Genomic DNA, 19,308 nt, shown 5'->3' with positions numbered 1-19,308 from the left:
TTAATTTGAATCTCCTTGAGGGCTAGTAATGATGAACATTTTTTCATGTGTTTGATAGCCATTTGTATGTCTTCATTGGAGAAGTGTCTGTTCATATCTTCTGCCCATTTTTTTATATGATTGGAATGACGACCTATTCTGCCACAATTACCACATATGGCCTCATAGGTTGTAGACTCTGGGAGAAGTTTTGTGGTTTGTTTGTTTCTCATGGATTTTGATGTGAATGGCACCTCCTGAAGCTGTGTGCATTTTGGCTGTGTACCCTGCTCCCAGACATAAAAAATTTTGATGTTGTAATGACAGCATATCATCTCCTTTCTTCTCTCTGCCTCTTTCCTCCTCTCCCAGTATTGGAGGAAGATGACCATTACCTCTCCAGAGTCTTTGAGTCTTGCTAGAAGAATACATCCATTCTCCCAGAGTGTCCCAACAGGATTGAACTGCATGGGTTGGCCAGAGTACATACCTGACACTGGTGAGTTATGTGTCTCTCTCTTCTGTTTTACACTCCAATGTCCTATAAAGAACAAGAAGTGAGAGAGTGTTGTTGATTGTTATGTTTACTTGTCTGGCAAAAGTAGCTTAAAGGTGAAACAGATAAGACAACATCTCTTATCCCTTCAATTAGGAAGAGGTCCCTAACACCCTGAGAAAGGGAATTCTTGGATTCAGGAAGACTCCATTATTGAATTCCCAAACCTATCTCTGTTTATTTTAAGTAGAACTAATGACCACCTCTTGGATCCTGTAATGGGATATAATTTGTAGAAGAAATAACCACAGTGAGTTGTTTCTAATTTAGAATAGAACTTGAGTGTTTTCCCTTCTAAGAGACAAGCCTCTTCCTCTAGTTTTATGGCCACCTCTGTGAGACCATTTCCCAAATCTATAGCAAACAGCCTCACATCACATATTCGGCCATAAAAGGGTTGGCCTTTGTGCCAGAAGGAAGCTGGGCCCCAGTGAAAGCAAGCATAGGGCATCCTCATACACAACCTTCACCTGTACTAGACCTAACCCAGGAAAGGATGGGCATGTTGAAAATGCTCAAGGACTTCTAGTGGAAGGACAGGTATTACGTCTTGAGAGGGTACAGATTATATTAGATTGGAATCTTACTGTCTAAAAGCTGGCTAGAAGGGGAAGCCAAATACAGTGTTATGAAGGATAAAGAATGGTAAAGCCCTAGACAGGATTAAAAAGGCAAGCTAGCTACATCTGTCAAATATGTACTGTGTCAAGACTTGGGGAGTGGGAATATAGGACTGATAGGAGCAGAGTGACCAGGCTCTGAGCATCAATGTGGCATATGCTATCCTGAGGAAGGTCAACTCAGTGCATACTGATGCTGGTCCTGGGGACCTGGCTGCTCTGATTAGCTGGTGGACATGATTGGTTTCCATTCACAAATGTATGTGCTTATGCTGCATCATGGAGTGGACTTTAATGGTTGTGATCATGAATTCACAATAAGAAAAGTCATGAAAAGTTACTTTACAACTGCTGAAAGAATCTTTTCAAGGGGGAAAAAAAAAGATATTTCTAACATAGCTCTTCATTAAGTCATGGGATTATTTAGAGGCTCATGGAAGGGACCATAACGGATTAGAGCAGCATTTTTCCAGTAATAATCCTCATGGATGATTTTGGCCCTTGAAGTTAGAACATCCTTACAAAGCCAAAGCTTAATAATCACATAGTCCTATTATTTCAGATGTTCATTGAATTAATTGATAGGTGAATTTACTGCAGAATAAGAAATTTAAAAATCTCAGTGACACATTTGTCCTGGTATGTCTGTCTATCGAGAATACTGGTTTGGATGTCAGAGTTTAGGGCACTGGCTCTAGCTGCACTTGATATAGGGATGAGAAATTGGACACATCCCTCGGTTTCTCTGTATTTCAGATTCCATTATTATTCGAAAAAGAAATGATAATTCCAGCTTTCCCATTTCACTGGGTTAATAGGAGGGTCAAGTTAATATGGGCTTGGATCTCTGCATTTACCTTAAGAAAGCATTCTTTTCTTTAATTATTGCTCCTACTCCAACTGTTCTGTTTCAAGCTTCTGAGATTTCTACTTTCTGTAGATTATATTTCCAGTTTTATCCTTGGTACCTCTCTCATTCTTTTCTTTCTTTCTTTCTTTTTTTTTTTTTTAATCCTTTTTCCTCTTAGTTTTGGGAGAAATTTTTAGTCTTTTTTTCTTCTTTGTTTTTCTGGTTTTATCTACCTGTTAATTGCCTTCATTAGGATTTGTGATTCAGTGATCGCACTTTTAATATCTCCATTAAACCTTTCCAATGTCCTCTAAAAGCTTGTTAAAAACAGAAAATAGAGAATTTTGTAAAACTTTTTCTCCCATTCATTTCCAAATTCATCTGCATTTCTTTTGCCTATTAGTTTTTCTATAGGTGAAATTTCTCTATTGTCTTATCTGAACAGACATCAGTCCCTCACCAGCAAGGGCTTATTACCATGGAGCACTGGAGACAGCACTTTTTTTTCTTTTCCTTTCTTTTTTTTTCTTTGGTGTGATCTTCTTTCTTTAACACAGACAGTTGTAGCTATAAATTTCCCAGCAAGCATGCATTAGCTGTGTCCCATAAGTTTTGGCAAATTTTGTCTTCATTTTCATTTATCTCAAAATATTGTCTGATTTTTCTTCTCATCTGTTCTTTGATCCATTGGTTATTTAGGAGGGTATTTGTGAGTTTCCTAAATTTCCTGTTACTTATTTCCAATTTTATTCCATGTGGTCAAAGAACATACTTTGTATTATTTTTATCTCCTCTTAAATTTTCTGAAGTTTGTTTTATGGACTAACATTGGGTCTATCCTATAAAATATCCCATGTGCACTTGAAAAGAATGTATACTCTATCATTTGATGGTATGTTCTATAGATGTCTAGTAGGTCTAGGTTTGTAGTGTTGTTCAAGTCTTCTATTTGCTTGATCTTCTGCACAGTTCTTTTATCCATTACTGAAAGTTGGATGTTAAAACCTCTAACTACTATTGTTGAATTATCTTTTTCTCCTTTCATTTCTGTCAGCTTTTGCTTTATGTATTTTGGTGCTCTGTTATTAGGCCTATATATGTTTTAATTGTTATATCTTCCTGATGGATTGACCCTTTTATTGTTAAACTCAGCTCTTAAACTCCACTGATTGGCAGTTGATTGCTCTACTGTTTACAACAATGCCTTGGGACATCAGTTGCTCTACAAACTAATTCAATTAAATTCTCACTCCTTTGAAGAAATAGTTTCAGAGTTCTGGGTTTGGTGTTTGTTCTGATCCCAGAAGGACTCCCCTCAAATATCTTATTCCTGGTTTTTTCTTGAGACTGTCATAGGTTCCTGTTAAAATCCTTTAAACATGGCTGAGTAGGAAGTAAAAATGTAAGCTTTTGTATAAAATATATCACAAATTCAGTCACCTTGGAGGGAGCTGTAAAGAGTTCCAGCTGAAAGCTTCGCCTCTTACCAGTATTTCTTTTCTGTGTTTGAAGGAGTAGCTGAGGCATAGCCGAGAATTAGCCTGATGTGGGAGCATGCTACCATCTGCCCCATAAGTTGGTGCCCAAGATGAATTGCTCCATATCCACTTCTCTCTTTATAGAGCCAGCAGAGCCAGATACAACTCTTCCAGTCACCAGCACAGCAGATGCACATCACATCGCATGAAGCCCTCTGCACCTCCAGAGCCCTGGTAGTTGGGGACAGAGTGAAAAACACAGCTTCTTTAGGGAAGTGAGTTCTCCAGCCAAGAGATAGTAATAGAGAAAGCCCTATGTTCTTGACTTTAGCCATGGGAGTAGAATCTCCAACTCTTGAGCTAGGAAGAAGGGTAGATGGAGTGGTTTTTAGTTCAAATCAAAATGCTCGCAAAACGCACAGACTCTAACCCCTCTTAGTAACCATCCTTAATTTTCTTGAACAGATGTTTCCTTATTTGTGATGCTCTTTCTCTTGGTAGCTGTGGGCATAACAAAGATTAAAATTGTCCTGTGTTTCTTGTTTCAAAGTACATATGTATGTATGTGGAGTCTTAAATGTTTTATTAGTCTGCAGCTAATTAGTTTATTGTAATATTGTATGTACAGTGAGATCAATGTCTTGTGTTTTCATCCTTTGTGAATTAAAAATTCTCACTTGTTTTTTCTTTTGTAATAACAAAACCAGTAATATTTTCCTGTCTTGACAACTTGATTTTTAGTAGACAATGTATTAAAGGCTGAAATAAAAAATTAAAAAAAACCAAAAACGGCCCCTGAGGACCATATCCAGAGGTTTTAAGTGGTGACTTTTAAGTAATTTTTACAAGTTACATTGGGAAGTGTGTCAGGAGAATTTGTCATTGTCTTGCCTGCATGAAGTCATTCTTAATTTCCCCTATTTTTATAACCTATTAGTAATTTCAGTTAGAGTCTTAAAGGAGATAAGTTAGATGACTGAGCTCATATCAGACTTACTTGATATCAAGATCCATTGCTTAAACTTCCTCATTATATACCCAACAACTAGCATTATGCTCTGTACAAAGTAGGCTCACAGTGTCTCTTATCAATGATACTGATAATATTCCAACAAGAACTGTCTAGAGAATGCTTAGAATTAGGAGGAAAGGAATTAACAAATTACATAGTGGTTCAAAGCATAGCTGGTGAGCACTAGAACCAATTCCACCATTTCCTAGACGAGTGGCCTTGGATCTTTCTTAGCTTGTTAGGTTCAACTTAAAAATGAGGCCAAAAATTAGCAAGACAGGAAACAACATGTGTTGGAGAGGATGTGGAGAAAGGGGAACCCTCTTACACTGTTGGTGGGAATGCAAGTTGGTGCAGCCACTTTGGAGAACAGTGTGGAGATTCCTCAAGAAATTAAAAATAGAGCTTCCCCATGACCCTGCAATTGCACTACTGGGTATTTACTCCAAAGATACAGATGTTGTGAAAAGAAGGGCCATCTGTACCCCCAAAGTTTAGCAGTAATGGCCACGGTCGCCACACTGTGGAAAGAACCAAGACGCCCTTCAATGGACAAATGGATAAGGAAGATGTGGTCCATATACACTACGGAGTATTATGCCTCCATCAGAAAGGATGAATACCCAACTTTTGTATCAACATGGAAGGGACTGGAAGAGATTATGCTGAGTGAAATAAGTCAAGCAGAGAGAGTCAATTAACATAGGGTTTCACTTATTTGTGGAGCTTAACAAATAACCTGGAGGACATAGGGAGATGGAGAGGAGAAGGGAGTTGAGGGAAATTGGAAGGGGAGATGAACCATGAGAGACTATAGACTCTGAAAAACAATCTGAGGGTTTTGAAGGGTTTGAGGGTAAGAGGTTGGGGGAGCCAGGTGGTGGGTAATATGGACGGTACATAAGGCATGGAGCACTGGGTATGGTGCAAAAACAATGAATTCTGCTATGCTGAAAAGAAATTAATAAAAAAAGGAGAGGCCACTAATAGTACCTATTATGTAAAGTTATTGTGGAAGTTAAATAATATATATGAAATACTTAACATTTAGTATATACTTAATAAATATCAGCTAACATTTCAGACATTTCTAGACACTGTTGAGTATGTACATAGCACTTCATTTAATCCTTACAATAATCCTGAAAAAACTTAAGAAGTTTAAACAATTTACCCAAAGTTACAAGTAGTAAGAGAAAACCAGAAGTTGAACTCAGATCTCTCTGATTTTAAAGCTTCTTCTGTTTAATACTGTTGTAGAACCTGAAGTACAGGGTTAGTCAAGAGAGACAGGAAGGAAGTCTATCCCTAAATTTAGAAATGTTTCAATCCCATTCTATGTCTGTTTCTACATGTATAGTTCAATTACAGCTCCTATTTTCACATCATTGAGCCAGCCTCAAACAGTGATCCTCTGTGCTGACCCTTCTGATAAAGACACTGTATTATTGTTAATTTACAGAGAGAAGTAATTACTTATAATTATAAACCTATCATGTGATATTAAGAGAACCAAAATCTCCTCTCTCTTTTAATAATATCAGAAATCGATGAGTTTGATGGGCTTCCCATGGTAGGGAGGTAGCTAAGTCTCACTGAATCAACTTTTATCCCCCAAAACTTCCTTAACCTTGGGCAATAAGCATTAATTTTAGCCACCAGGGCACCTGGGTGGCACAGCTGGTTGAGCATCCAACTCTTGGTTTGGGCTCAGGCCATTCTCTTGGGATTGTGAGACTGAGCCTTGCATCTGCTCCATGCTCAGAGGGGAATCTACTTGGGATTCTTTCCCTCTCCCTCTGTTCTTCCCCAATGCATGCATTCTCTCTCTCTCTGGAATAAATAAATAAGTCCTTTAAAAAAAAAAAAACTTTAATTTTAGCTGCCATTATCACCGTGGTCTTAAGAAATGTGGATCCATTTTTCATACTCAAACTTAGCAGTACAGCTGAGACCAGGATAGCTGGTTCAAGTAAGAGTTTACTAAGTCTCAGGAAGAATTAAAGGAGCATGGCGCTTGGCTGTCTGGCTGTCAGTGGCTTACAGAGGCTAGATTTGCCCATGGCTCCTGCTATCTGAAAAATATTTATCTACACTTTTTCTATCCATCCACTCAGGATGACACATCATCTGCTCAAGGGCCTGATCCCAAAGAACAAGAATGCTCCCTTCCTGCCTAGTTGGCCTCCTGCTCAGTTCCAGGCCCCCAGTCATTCCTCCACAGGCATGCACAAAGCGCTCAGCCTGTAATGGGCCCAGCCCCCATGGTCTATGGGGGCAGACGAGATATAAACAACAAACCATTGACAGATAAATGAAGGATAAATGAAGTTTTGCTGAGGAGGTTATGTTTTCTAAGATCTACGTTGAGGAAGAGCCAGTGCCCTGAAAAGCAAAAGAAGAGTATTCCAGGTAAAAAGAACAGTAAGTGCAAAGACCCTGAGGCTAGAAGGAGAAACAGCAAGGTGGCAACAGTAGGTGAAACACAGAGAGCAAAGAATAGAGGAGATAAGAGTTGCAGACATAGTTCAAATCAGAACACACAGGGTCTTGCAGGTCTGGCTAATTGTGAGGAGACGATTCTGGAGGGCAGGAGCATGACCTGGTATGCTTTATATTTTGGAGTTCTTGCAGGCTGCTCTGTGGAGTAAGTTAAAAAAAACTGGCGCTGTCTTCTAAATCCAGTGTGATAATGGTAGCAGTAAAGACAAGGAGAATTTGACACTTACTCTGGAGCAGAACTCAGATTTGCTGATGAGTTGGGAAAGATGTCTCTTGATCTATGTCTCATGCTGGCAATGACCACCTCTTTCCTGAGCACTTCTCCTCACCCACAAGAGCTTATCTCCAAGTCCTCAACCAGAGAGCTGCACAAGAATACGAGGGAGACTCTTCTCGCAGAACCACCCACAATCAGGAATAAGGGGAGGGAAGAATTGTTCTTCCCAAGGGCAGGAAAGGATGGAGGCATACGGAGTTGTTAGGAAAGCACAGTTTTCCCAGACAAGTAAAGTAAATTGAGGGAGGGGTCTTCAAGACGCAGATTGGCTCAGTCACCCTCTAGTGCCCATCCACTGAACACCCAACAACACCAATATTACCTTATCCTTGTATAGAACTTTGTGCTTTACTGAAATGTTGGCATGCCATTATCCCCAGCCCCTGCATCTGTTAATACCTGCAGATATTAATATACTCATCTGATAGACAAGATAACAGAAGGCCTACAAGGAGAGGAGATAGATAGCTATGATGATGCAGTGTCCCTTATGGTACAGACCTAGGAGCACATATTGCTTAAGGAAGGAGATGGGCCACAGGAAATGGACCCCAAATGCAGGGAAGGGGAGAAAATGACCACTTTTCCAGCATCCACCCTATACCAGCAGGTGTGTGGCAAGTACCTCTCATTTTATCCTCATTATCATTAATACCTCAGCCACTTTACAACCATCTCCCTAGGGGGTTGGAGGAGCTGGAGGAGGGACAATACTGGGCGTGGGAGGCTGGGAGAGTGGGAAGTTGGGAGGGAGGGTCAGCAGCCCTGATCAGCTAATATCAATCCATATTAGGACTCCCCTCACACATCTCCAAGACCAAGTCTCCCACTGTTTTCACCTTCCAGATTTTATATTTCATATAGACACTTCATTTATTGTTCTGGTTTATTGTTCATATTATTGTTCTGGTTTGGAACAGTGGAGGTATTTCACCTTTTAGGCATACTCCAAGAACCCACAGAACTCTCACAGTGTCTGGAAGGGTCAAAGCAAACAGCAACTTTCTTCCCTAATAATCCTTATCTCCAAACATTGATTTATTTCCCATTGATTTACTCTCCCGATTCCTTTTCTTTTCCCTGGTTTTCTTCTGATTTGCCACCACCACCTCCCACCATCCTGTCCCTTCTTTCACCTATTTTACCAGTGGGCCACCTGTTACAGCTGGGACCTTGTTTCCCCCACCCCCAGCAGGGCTCACGGTTGCATGCCAGAGTCACTGCCCCTGGATGAGTGTGGCCTCACATCTGCGTTCCCACCCCACATGGACACACAGGCACTGCCCGCAGTCTAAGCGGGATCCTTGAAGAAGAAAAGCCCACTGGCTTTACTCACCACCGTGGCCTCGAGGTGTCCCCTTCTCAGAATGACCCTATCCTAACAGACGCACGCGAATGCTGGCTGCGGGGGCGCGGCCCTGCGGGGAACAAGGGTGGCCAGGTGCCCCCGCGCGCCGCGCCCGCGCCTGCTGTCACTCCAGGTCTGCGTGCGCGCGTGCGCGAGCGCGTGCAGACCGGGCCCGCGACCCGCAACCTGGTCGCCGCCGCCGATCTGCGCCCGCCAGGCAGGCAGGGAGTTGGCCGCGAGCGGAGGCGCCGTGCCTTCCTGGGTGGGCGCCTGCCCTGACCCTGAGTGGCGCGTGCCCCGTGCCTGCAGAGGGTCCCCGCCGCCGTGGCCGCACAGCCCGAGCAGGCGGCTCCCGTCCGGAAACCTCCTTAGCGGAGCCCCATGATGTCAGCTGGCCCGAAGCTGCGGCCGTGTGGCGACGGGGATGGGGCCGAGGACGCCGCGCGATCGCCTGCACGCCCCTCGCCCTCCCACGGCGCTGCCGGGTCCGGCGTGGGCTCCGGCTCGCTCGCCCTGTCGCCTGGCAGCCCCACCACCGCAGCGGCCCCTGCGCCCTGGCCCGCGCCTCCCCCCGCGGCCCAGCCGCCCCCAAGCCTGTGGCTGGTGCTCGGGCCCGCCTGCATGAGGGCGCAGCAATGCCCGAGCGACTCGAGCGGGCCGACGAGCGGCGACCTCGGCACTAGCAGCAGCAGCGGCGGAAGCAGTAGCTCCGGGCTGTCTCCGGGCTCGGACTCGGACAGCAGCGGAGTAGTGTGCGGCGGCCGCGGCTGCAGCGGGGGCATGCGCGGTGCCCTGTCCCGCTCCTGGAGCCTGGAGAGCCTGCGCTCGGCCACCGCCGGTAAGGGCGCCGCCCGCGCCCCTGCAGCTCCCCGGGTCTGTCCTTTCTCCAGCTGCTGCTTCTCTCCTTTACCCTTGGAGACTGTCTTGCTTCCTTTCCACTCCTTCCTCACTTTTCCTGTTTTTCGTTTCCATCTTCTGGTTCCTTGCTTCCCATTGATTTACTCCCCCGATTCCTTTACTTTTCCCTGGTTTTCTTCTGATTTGCCACCACCACCTCCCACCATCCTGTCCCTTCTTTCACCTACTTTTACCAGTGGGCCACCTGTTACAGCTGGGACCTTGTTTCCCCCACCCCCAGCAGGGCGCGTCGTCAACTGGAAACTGAGTGCTTAAGGTGAGAACAGAATTTGGTCCTTGATCCTCTGTTTTCCTTCCCCAAACTGTTGACCAATGACACCTGTCTGGCTTTCTGAGCTGCAGTTCTTTGAGCTCTGTAAAACAGAAGGTAGGAGAGGGCTCTCTGGCCAAAGGTGGACAGGATTCAGTGCATTTGGTCCTCGCTTCAGAACAGGCTCCCCACCCAGAGAAGGGGGTTGTCTTGGGCCCTCTGAAATAAGCAGTGCTGTTTCTCTGAGATGGGGTTGCTCTGGGGCTCCAGGGACCATGTGCTTCCCTAGTGCCCCCCTTTTCTATTCAGAAGGCCCAATTCTTGCTATAGAGTGAAAGACTTTGACCCTAAATATTAATTAAGTCCAGACTAGTTTTATAAATGGTATTGGCCTACCCTTGGTTAGTTGGCAAACGGGATTCTTTATATTTTACTTCTTGCAAACATTCAACAAGTTATTTTTGAGTTCCTGATGTGGGAGCTCTAAAGGAAGATAAGTGTTGCCCAGAAATCAGAAATGGGGAGTTGGGGGAAGGTAACACTTGCCCTATGCTTGTGCGTGGTATAGGGGGTGGTATAGGGGGTGCGACCTGTGAGAGCTATATGGTCCTACCAAGGACTTGATGTGGAGGTAAGGCTGTGCGTGTGCCCTGGTCAAAGCAGCAGAGCCAGAGAAGAGCAGGGGGCCATACAGACAGCCGTACCCCTTTTCCCCAAGGGTGGAGTACAGGCCATGTTGGGGAGTAAAGGTTGACTTCCAAGGGTTGTGAGAGTACCCTTACTGGCAGATACAGGGTTGGGACCCTGCTCTAAAATAGATGGGTTTGGAAAAGGAAAGTGAAGGATGCCCATTGTGTTGAGCATTCCATGATTCTCATCTGCTTTGTCCCGAAACAAACACGTGAAACTCAGAAAAGTTGGTGTCTCGTCCAAATAAAAGTTTTTTCAGAATTCTACAGCTGACTCCTTCCCATCCCAATTCCCTTGAAACTCTCCATTCCCTCCCTTCCTCAGGTACTTAGATAGAACGCAACTTGAGAAAACCAAGCAAGATAATACCATAAGTGGGACTTTAAGGAAACTGATAAAGGATGCTTTTCTCTCTCTTTCTCTCTCAGCCCAAATAGCTTTCCTTCCACTTTAGAGTGAAAAGGCTTACGTGTTCCACCCCAGAAATGGCAAACAGGCCCAGAGAAGATCAAGAGGTGGCCCTGGTACCTCCAAGGTCTCCTTTGCTCCAGGGCAGGAGTGAAGCAGATGGAAATGGGAGAGACCTAGGTTAATTAGGTGACCTTGAGATTCAGGGACTCCCCAGACCACACCAGGGGCACTGAGGCCACCTGAATGAGTTTTAGAGATAACAGCTATATGGGTATGAAGGTCTGGGGTGGTATATATGTGTGTGTTAGGAGGTAAAGAAGTTAAAAGCTAAGGCCTGGAAGGCTGCTCCTTGAGGAACTCAGAGTTGCCCCTATAATGGAAGGACAGTGTTTAGAGCAACATGATATTGGAAGAGTTGATGTGAGACCCAGAAGCAAATGCCGCACCCCTCACAGAACACAGGTACTGCTAGGCATAAAGAGCTCAGGGAGTGCTGATCAGTAACCAACCACAGAGACCCAGGGCTTGAAGGCATTTTAAATCCCCTCTTGATCCCCTGCTCTCAATCCCAACCTTCAACCCTCTACTCCCTCCCTTGTTTGGGGGACCCTGTATCAGTTGTATTCAATACTATATTCATAGCGGTGCTACCATGGACCCTGTAGAGTTTTATGAGTCCATGACACCATCACAACTGGATTCCAGGAGAGAATTAAACCCTAATGTCCTAAGACATCTACTGTATGCAATGCATGAATTTTCTTCTCTTCTTCTAAAACAGCACTAGCTATTCCATCCTTGAGAGAAATTAAGAAAATAGGCACTTGAGTAGTACTTTTTAGATTTGTGGTTTAGATGAGGAGATCTGGTTGGAAAGGCTGCCATGGAAGGGGATTCAATGTAAAGAACAAAGGGAATTTGTTGAGCATCTTCTTATGGTCCATGTTAACTTCTTTACCACATAAAAGTCCAGTGAGGTAAGCATTATTATCCTATAACTCAGGTACAAAAACAGGATCAGAGAGATACAATAATTTATTCAAAGTTGCCTAGCTAGGCCATGTCTAACAAAAGCTTCAGGCCTGGACCCATGTGATTTGATAAGGGCTCTTTACCAGGTTTGGAGTGGAGGCTCCAGTGGAGTGCCAGGTCCATAAAGAAAAGGTGTGTTGGATGGCATACGGGAGGGGAGGGTACATATTGAAGTAATGTCTTGGCTATTTGCATGCTGTTATCTTTATTTGAGAGCTATTTTTTCCCTAGATCCCAGTTATCTCATTTTCAAAATGAAAGCATGACTCCTTCTCTAATCAACTATAAAATTCCATGATTCTAGTCACAGCTATTGATTTCAGGTGGATACCCTCCATGAGTCAGCATTTTTTGTATATTCTATATTGTATTTCTGTTCCATCTATAGCTCTGAAACAAAATACATGTGTGTTTAATTGAACTGTTTCTTTCTTAAAAAAGATTCAGAATTACCAGTAAAAGATCCTTAGCAAACTTAATTATTGTTGTTGTGATTTTTGTAATGGAGTGTATTTGCTAAACATTTTTGTAGTTGTCAGCAAGAACCAGAAGGGCTAGTCCTTGAGGGCAGAATTGCAATACTTACCTGCAGAGCAGAACATCAGCTAGGTAATCTAGCAGAGAGCTGTAAATTCTCCTTATTTCCAAAAGACTTTTTGAATCTTAAATGTCCAATCTTGGCATTTTCCTTTGAAATTTCACTTTTCCTGGTGTGGAGAAGGCTTTCCTTTTAGACAGACTCTGAGAATTAAACACAGTTGACAAGGTGGAATTTCTGTTACCCTTCTTTCTACTCCACTGTTCTCATTCCCCTCACCCCCCAAATCAAGTGCCTGTAGTCTCTGCAGCCCTCAGCTATATTATCACACTGCTGCTGCTGGGCTAAGGCTTTTCAGATTTCTATTCTGGATATCTTGTCTGACAGAATTATTTCTCAGTTCAGGCTTCTGGGGTTGACAGTTTTCACTACCTGTGCTTTTGCATGGTTAATGTCATATGATTCCTTCTTGGGAGAGAATGCTTGCTACCCCCACATTTCCTCTGCAAGTCTCTGAGGCATTTTACTGACTCAGATAGGAATCAGACTTTTCAGAAGGCTAGGTCTGTCTTGTGGTCAGATATTTGTTTAACACTTAGCATGTCCCAAGCACAGTACTAGGCACTAGAGATGGTAGACAAATAAGACAAATCATACATTTTGCCCATAAATAAATGACAGCAGAGCGAGACAGACAGTGACAGTTCATTATAAGGGCTCTAATAGAAGTAAATCCAATGGGATGATGTAGTGAGTCAGGAGCACCAAGCCCTTGGTGCCCAAGCCCAAGTTGCATCCACTCTCAGTGAATGATTCTCCAGAAAGATTCACAGAGCTTGGAAAAGCTGTTACATTCATGTTTCCAGTCTATTACAGTGGAAGCCTACAGACTAAAATCAACTAAGGCAAAAGGAGTGTAGGGCAGTGTATATAAGAGAAATCAGGTGTATACTTCCAGATGTTTTCTCCCATGGAACCATGTGGACCATGCATAGCTTTCCCAGCAACAGTGTGTGACAACATGCAGGAAGTATTGCCAACCAGGAGAATTTGCCTGAGCCTTGGTGTCCAGGGTTTTTAATTGGAGGTCATTTACTTAGGCACATAGTGTCCACAAGACTGACCTTAGCTGCTTAGTCTCCAAGCTCTCCAGCGGTCACACTGATAGAGTATTACCCAGGAACCCCCATCATAAATCACACTGTTAGTATAAAGTATCTGGGGTGGTTGAAGACCCCAGGTATACAAAGCCACTCTTATCAGACAGGATATTGCAAGGACTTAGAGTCAATCTCTCCAGAACCAGCTGAAGGCCAGCCTTTCCTTCAAAATGTATAAGGTTTGAACATCCCCAAACCTTTACTGTACATCCCCAAGCTTTCCCAAGGAAGCTCAGAAGAGAGGCACCAGACCCTACTAGTTATGAGGGGCAGAGAGAGGGAGAAGTGAGTCAGAGAAACCTTTTAGGATAAGGTACTGCCTAAGTCCCATTGCCTGCAAATTAGCTGTGTGGTGAGAAGTAGAAAGAGCCTTCATGAGGAAGAGCCAACATGAATGTAGAAAGATGTACAAGGGAGGGGAGCCTGTGTTTAGAGCACCTATGCTAGGTACTGTGCCAAGTGCTTTAAATATGCAGGAATTGCAAATAATTTGGAATAAGGACCATAGCAAGAGATAAGGAAGACCAGGCTGTGGCTCCATGCTAACAGTTCTTGGAGCCTTGGCAAGGTTTTAAGAGGGACACTAATGTGGCCAAATGCTTGCATACTTTCTGTCCTTCTTTATTTTTAAAGTTAAACACAGTAAAAGTTACTCTTTATGGTGATAAGTTTTTACAGATGTATGCAGTTATGTAATCACCACTGTGATCTAAACACAGAAGAGTTCTATTACTCTAAAAAATTAATGCTGCTCCTTTGTAGTCACTGCCCTCCCCTACCCTCAGTTCCTGGCCAGTTTGACTATTCTAAGAGTGTTACATCCATGGAATCATGTCATATTGCCTTTCAAGGCTGGCTTCTTTTGCCTGGGATAACACATTTGAGGTTCATCTATGGTTTTGCATGTATCAGTAGTCGTTTTTTCCTTTTATTTGTTGAATATTATTCCACCAAATGGATATACCATAGTTCATCTATTAGGTTCACTAATTGAAGGGCTGTTTTGGGGGTTGTTCCCAGTTTTTGGCTATATATAATTTTGTTTATTTTGTTAAATAAAGCTACTATGATGTTAGTGTAAGAATCTTTGTATGGATATAAGTTTACATTTCTCTTGGGTAAACACCTAGCAGTAAATTGTGGCGTTGTTTTGTAAGTATATGTTTAACTATAAGAAACCATCAAACTCTTTTTCAAAGTAGCTACTACTTTCACTCTCACCATCAGAGTATGACAGTTCCCATTGCTCCATATTTTCTTCAGTACTTAGTATTGCCAGTGTATCAAACCATTCTCTTCGGTGTGTGATATCCCATTTGGCTTTATTTGCATATCCCCAGTGACTACTGATGTTGAACATTTTTTTCATATGCTTGTTTGCCATATGGATATCTTCTCCTTTGGTGAAGTGCCTGAATCTTTTGCCCAGTTTTTATTGGATTATTTGTTTTCTTATTACTGAGTTTTGAGTACAAGTACTTTGTCAGATATGTAATTTGTAAATATTTTTTCCAGCCTGTGCCTTGTATTTTAATTATTTAATGGCATCTTTGCAGAGCAAAAGTTTATAATTTCAGTGAAACTCAATTTATAAATTTTCTTTTATGGACTGTACTTTTAGTGCTGTATCCAGGAACTCCTTTATTGAACCTGAGTACATAGAGTTTCCTATGTTTTCTTCTAGATGTTTTTATACTTTCAGAATTTATACTTAGATATTTGATCCATTTTGAGTTAATTTTTATATAGTTTGAGGTAAGAGACAAAGTTGACTTTTTTGCATATGCATGTTCAGTTTTATAGCACCATTCATTAAAAAGATTATCCTTTCTCCACTGAATTGCCTTCATATTGTCAAAACTCAACTGTCTGTATTTGTCTAACCCTAATGTTATATTATTTCTTGAGGAAGGTATGTGAACCTCTCATTTTATTCTTCTTTTTCAATATTGCTTTAGTTATTCTAATTTCTTTGTATTTCCATTTGCATTTTAGAATCAATTTGTCAATATCTACAAAATGTCCTTCTGCAATCTTGATACAGATTGTAATGAATCTGTAAATTAAATTGAAATCTTGACAACATGGAGTCTTCCAGTTTATGAGCATTGTACATCAGAGGCTAGGAAGCCAAACCATGAACCACCCACCACTCACCTACACTACCTATAGATTTGGATGAATTCCTCCCTTCTAAAAGTTTCCAAAATATCCTAATGCTCTTGAGCCTGCCAGATAGTGACCTTCGTCACTGACCTATAAGTCTGGGAATTCTTTAAGCCCCAAATCAGACCAGTTTTTCTAAGAAGGCTTTGTAAGCATTGGCTGCATGAAGTCAACTTAGGTCCTTAAAAGTGTCTGGGTGTGTGTCATTAAATTCATATTTTTAAATATGACATTCTAATCATATAGCCAAGTTTCCATGTATTCCTCCTGTTAAACAAGGAGGACAGATTCTTTCTGAACCTGTGCAAACAATTATATTGCTATGAACATAAGAGTATTCAGAGTGTCCAAATTCTGCAGGGATCAGGCAGGGAGAAAAAGGTATAATTAATAAATGTTTCATTTTACAAAAGCATATTCTACCAAATGGCTGTTTATCAATTAAAAATAACTTAAGAGAATAAAAGGGGAGTTCCTTATATATCCAGAAATTAGAACATTAGAATGTTAACAATGTTGCAAATAAAACTCATTATCATCCTTAATCAAATTATTCAGTTTAATGTAGGTAATTATCACTTTGGTCTATCTTGGGTTTGTAATCTCTTCAATCCATCTGCTTCTCTGCTAGAGTTTTAGAAATCCACTGCTGGAATTTCAAAGTTGATTATGTGATATCATCAGAACCTGACACCCAAAAGTATCTGGCATAGTCCCTTTCATGGAGTACTGAGAAGGTTCTTTGTTGAGGAAGTTTTTAGGCCACTAGCTGTAGCATCAGAATAAAACAAAAAACTATCTATAGAAGACCTAAAGTGGCTATGGTTAAATTATTACCAATAATTTTTAAAAGTGAAAGATCTCGAGATGCCTGGGTGGCTCAGTTGATTAAATGTCTGCCTTCAGCTCAGGTCATGATCCCAGGATTCTGGGATCAAGTCCCACATCAGGCTCCTTGCTCAGGGGGGTGCCTGCTTCTCTCTCTACCTGTCACTCCCCCTGCTTCCTACTTATGTTCATGCACACTCTCTTGCTCCCTCTGACAAATAAATAAATAAAATCTTAAAAAAAAAAGGTGAAGATCTCATGAGAATTCATAATAAGAATAGTGTAACAGATAAGGAATTTTGGATATTTCTGCTATATACAAAGCAAGATAATAAAGTCAATCAAAAAATTTCAGATATTATAATTATAAACATAATGATTAGCTGTATTTTCAAAGAAGATAGTTAACATTATAGCTAATTTATTTAAATGAATGAGCATATCCCTACATAAAAAATCTTCAGATATAATATGTAATAATCCTGACAAAATTTGTTATGAATATACCAACCATGTAGTTAGAATATATTAAGAATATCTATAAACAGGTTGAATAAGTCTGAAGCAGGTCTTCAACATCTGTATATTAATAAAATTGCATAGGTTTTATTATTTTAATCCCCTGTTGAAAACTACCAGCCTACAAAATGCTAGATTTAAATTAAAGGAGTAAAGTTGCAACTAGCTTAACTTTTAAAAATCAATGAAATCATAATTTATAATACTATGTTATTGTTGTATGACAGCAGGCAAAGTAGAACTCTGACATATAAGAACACATCATGGGTGACAAGGGCATTGGAACTTTCCATATTGCATACATTTTCTGAAATATTTCTGTTAACATTTTACCCATTTATATACAACCTAGGGAAGGTTAGATATCTCTTCTAATTTTACAGCTCTTCCTATTCAACTCATCTATGGTTACATATCAAATAAACCTAAATATTTCTAGCACATGTCTTTTTCACAAGGTGAAATAACAGATGCTTTATGATTTTCCAAATACCCTCCAGGAAATCCCAAAGACAGGTTCAGGTTCAAAAGTTATAAAGGATTTAATTTTGGAAGGACAAAATATCAAAAGTTGTCAGGAGATTTGAACATTGAATAAGATAGGATCATGAGTTACTGAACAATACTTGACTAGCTGTTTAGCAGAAGTGACAATAAAATATTTCTAAAATAAACATTATTGCAAGGAATCTTAGCTCTTTTCTAACTAAGAAACCTTTGTGATCTGAAGTAATCAGACGTGGCAAAGTCAACATAAAACACAAAGAATGGTTTTCATAACATACAGAATCTCTGCTGTCTAGGCAGATTACAAGGAAAGCAACAAATAATCTACAACTTCCTATTAAGAGCAAACCAATAATCCAAGAAAATTTTGTCATTTTAACAAAGAGAAAACTAAATTCTTTTTCTCCATCGGTTCAATACTCGTTTTGCAAATCTTATAAAACCTACCAACTCTTTGTCAGCTTTGACCATGACAAGATGAACTCTTCTCTTATAACTTCTAGTTCTGTCTGTATCCCTTACAGTATGCTTTTTAAAGTCGAAAAAGTAAACGCATTTGTTAACAGACCCAATTATATGTATATAGTCTCTCTGTAGCATAAAAAATAAGAGCACATAAACTCAGTGAACAATTCAGTATTCTATCTTACTGAAATAATCTAAATATCTATTGAATATCAATTAGTTAACTCCAGGTTGAGCGACATAAAAATCTTGGAAATTATCTTCAAGCTTACATGCTTACTGTTGAAAGAGGGTTTGTCAGAATAACGATTCAGTTTTGTTAAACACGTGTACATTTTTCATAATGGTAAACACTTAGTAGAAGTAATTCTAATTTATATAATAAGTCTATATAAGTTTAGGAAGAACAAACCCAAGTTGGATAAAAACCTACACATATATTAACACTGATAATTATTTAACATAGAGAAGACATAGTTCCACTTTTTAAGCCAAAGACTTACCTAAATTATCTGAACTTGAATAGTTGAACTGTTTCTGAGGGTTTTTTCCCAGATTGAAAATATTTGAGGTTTGATTTCCTTAGCTTTTTACAATACTAGGAATATTCAATTATTACAAATGCTAATTTGTTGGTTTTTGTGTGTGTGTGATTTTTTTTTTTTAGATTTTTATTTATTTATTTGATAGCGAGAGATCACAAGTAGGTGGAGAGGCAGGCAGAGGGGGGGGGGAAGCAAGCTCCCTGCTGAGCAGAGAGCCCGATGCGGGTCTCGATCCCAGGACCCTGAGATCATGACCTGAGCCGAAGGCAGAGGCTTAACCCACTGAGCCACCCAGGTGCCCCATAAATGCTAATTTATTGTTAAGCTGATTAGAATAGAGCTCCTTTAAGAGATTTTATAATCTAATTTGGTAATATTATCTGAAATTAGGAAAATATTACACAAAGGGAAAGTCCTTTCTGAATTACAGACATGGAACCATACAGACACATAGAAGTTTATAAGCTTCAGTCATAATATTTCAGCAATTCACAGAAATATAAAACTCACCAGTCCAAATATCCACCTCCTGGTGAGTATGGAACTCTTAATTGACTTGAGCTTAAGAAAGGCATAGAGACACACTGAAGACTAACAAACCAGATTCTCTGCCATCTTGGCTCAACAAAAACAAGATCTCTATAAAGCATTATCTGT

General features: G+C 41.0%; 2 protein-coding genes and 1 long non-coding RNA gene across 7 annotated transcripts in view; 2 read left to right on the top strand and 1 right to left on the bottom strand.

Moving 5' to 3' along the window:
- The window catches only part of LOC131826886 (uncharacterized), a 166,614-nt gene extending 162,428 nt beyond the window's left edge, over positions 1-4,186 (top strand). Inside the window, 2 exon segments of the mRNA XM_059166544.1 lie at positions 352-478; positions 3,628-4,186. Of these exon segments, the coding sequence (XP_059022527.1) occupies positions 352-367 (16 nt within the window). The 3' untranslated portion in view covers positions 368-478; positions 3,628-4,186.
- Positions 385-8,700, bottom strand: LOC131826890 (uncharacterized). The gene is made up of 3 exons (XR_009351798.1): positions 8,611-8,700; positions 2,013-3,714; positions 385-520 (listed from the first exon to the last, which is right to left on the bottom strand). It is a non-coding gene; the product is annotated as an uncharacterized LOC131826890 (long non-coding RNA).
- Positions 8,701-8,846: 146 nt separating this feature from the next.
- Positions 8,847-19,308, top strand: part of ARHGEF4 (Rho guanine nucleotide exchange factor 4) — a 94,290-nt gene continuing 83,828 nt past the window's right edge. For 4 of the 5 annotated variants that reach the window (XR_009351797.1, XM_059166549.1, XM_059166548.1 and 1 more), the window contains exon 1: positions 8,849-9,460. Coding sequence is in view for 4 of the 5 variants with exons in the window: in XM_059166549.1 (XP_059022532.1) it covers positions 9,004-9,460 (457 nt within the window). In the remaining variant the exon portion in view is untranslated. Of the gene's footprint in view, positions 9,461-19,308 lie in introns of all 5 variants that reach the window. The other variant, XM_059166546.1, reaches the window with a different exon arrangement.

Source organism: Mustela lutreola, chromosome 3, assembly GCF_030435805.1.
Source record: "Mustela lutreola isolate mMusLut2 chromosome 3, mMusLut2.pri, whole genome shotgun sequence".
Lineage (NCBI taxonomy): Eukaryota > Metazoa > Chordata > Mammalia > Carnivora > Mustelidae > Mustela > Mustela lutreola.
This window is presented reverse-complemented; position numbering and strand designations above follow the sequence as displayed.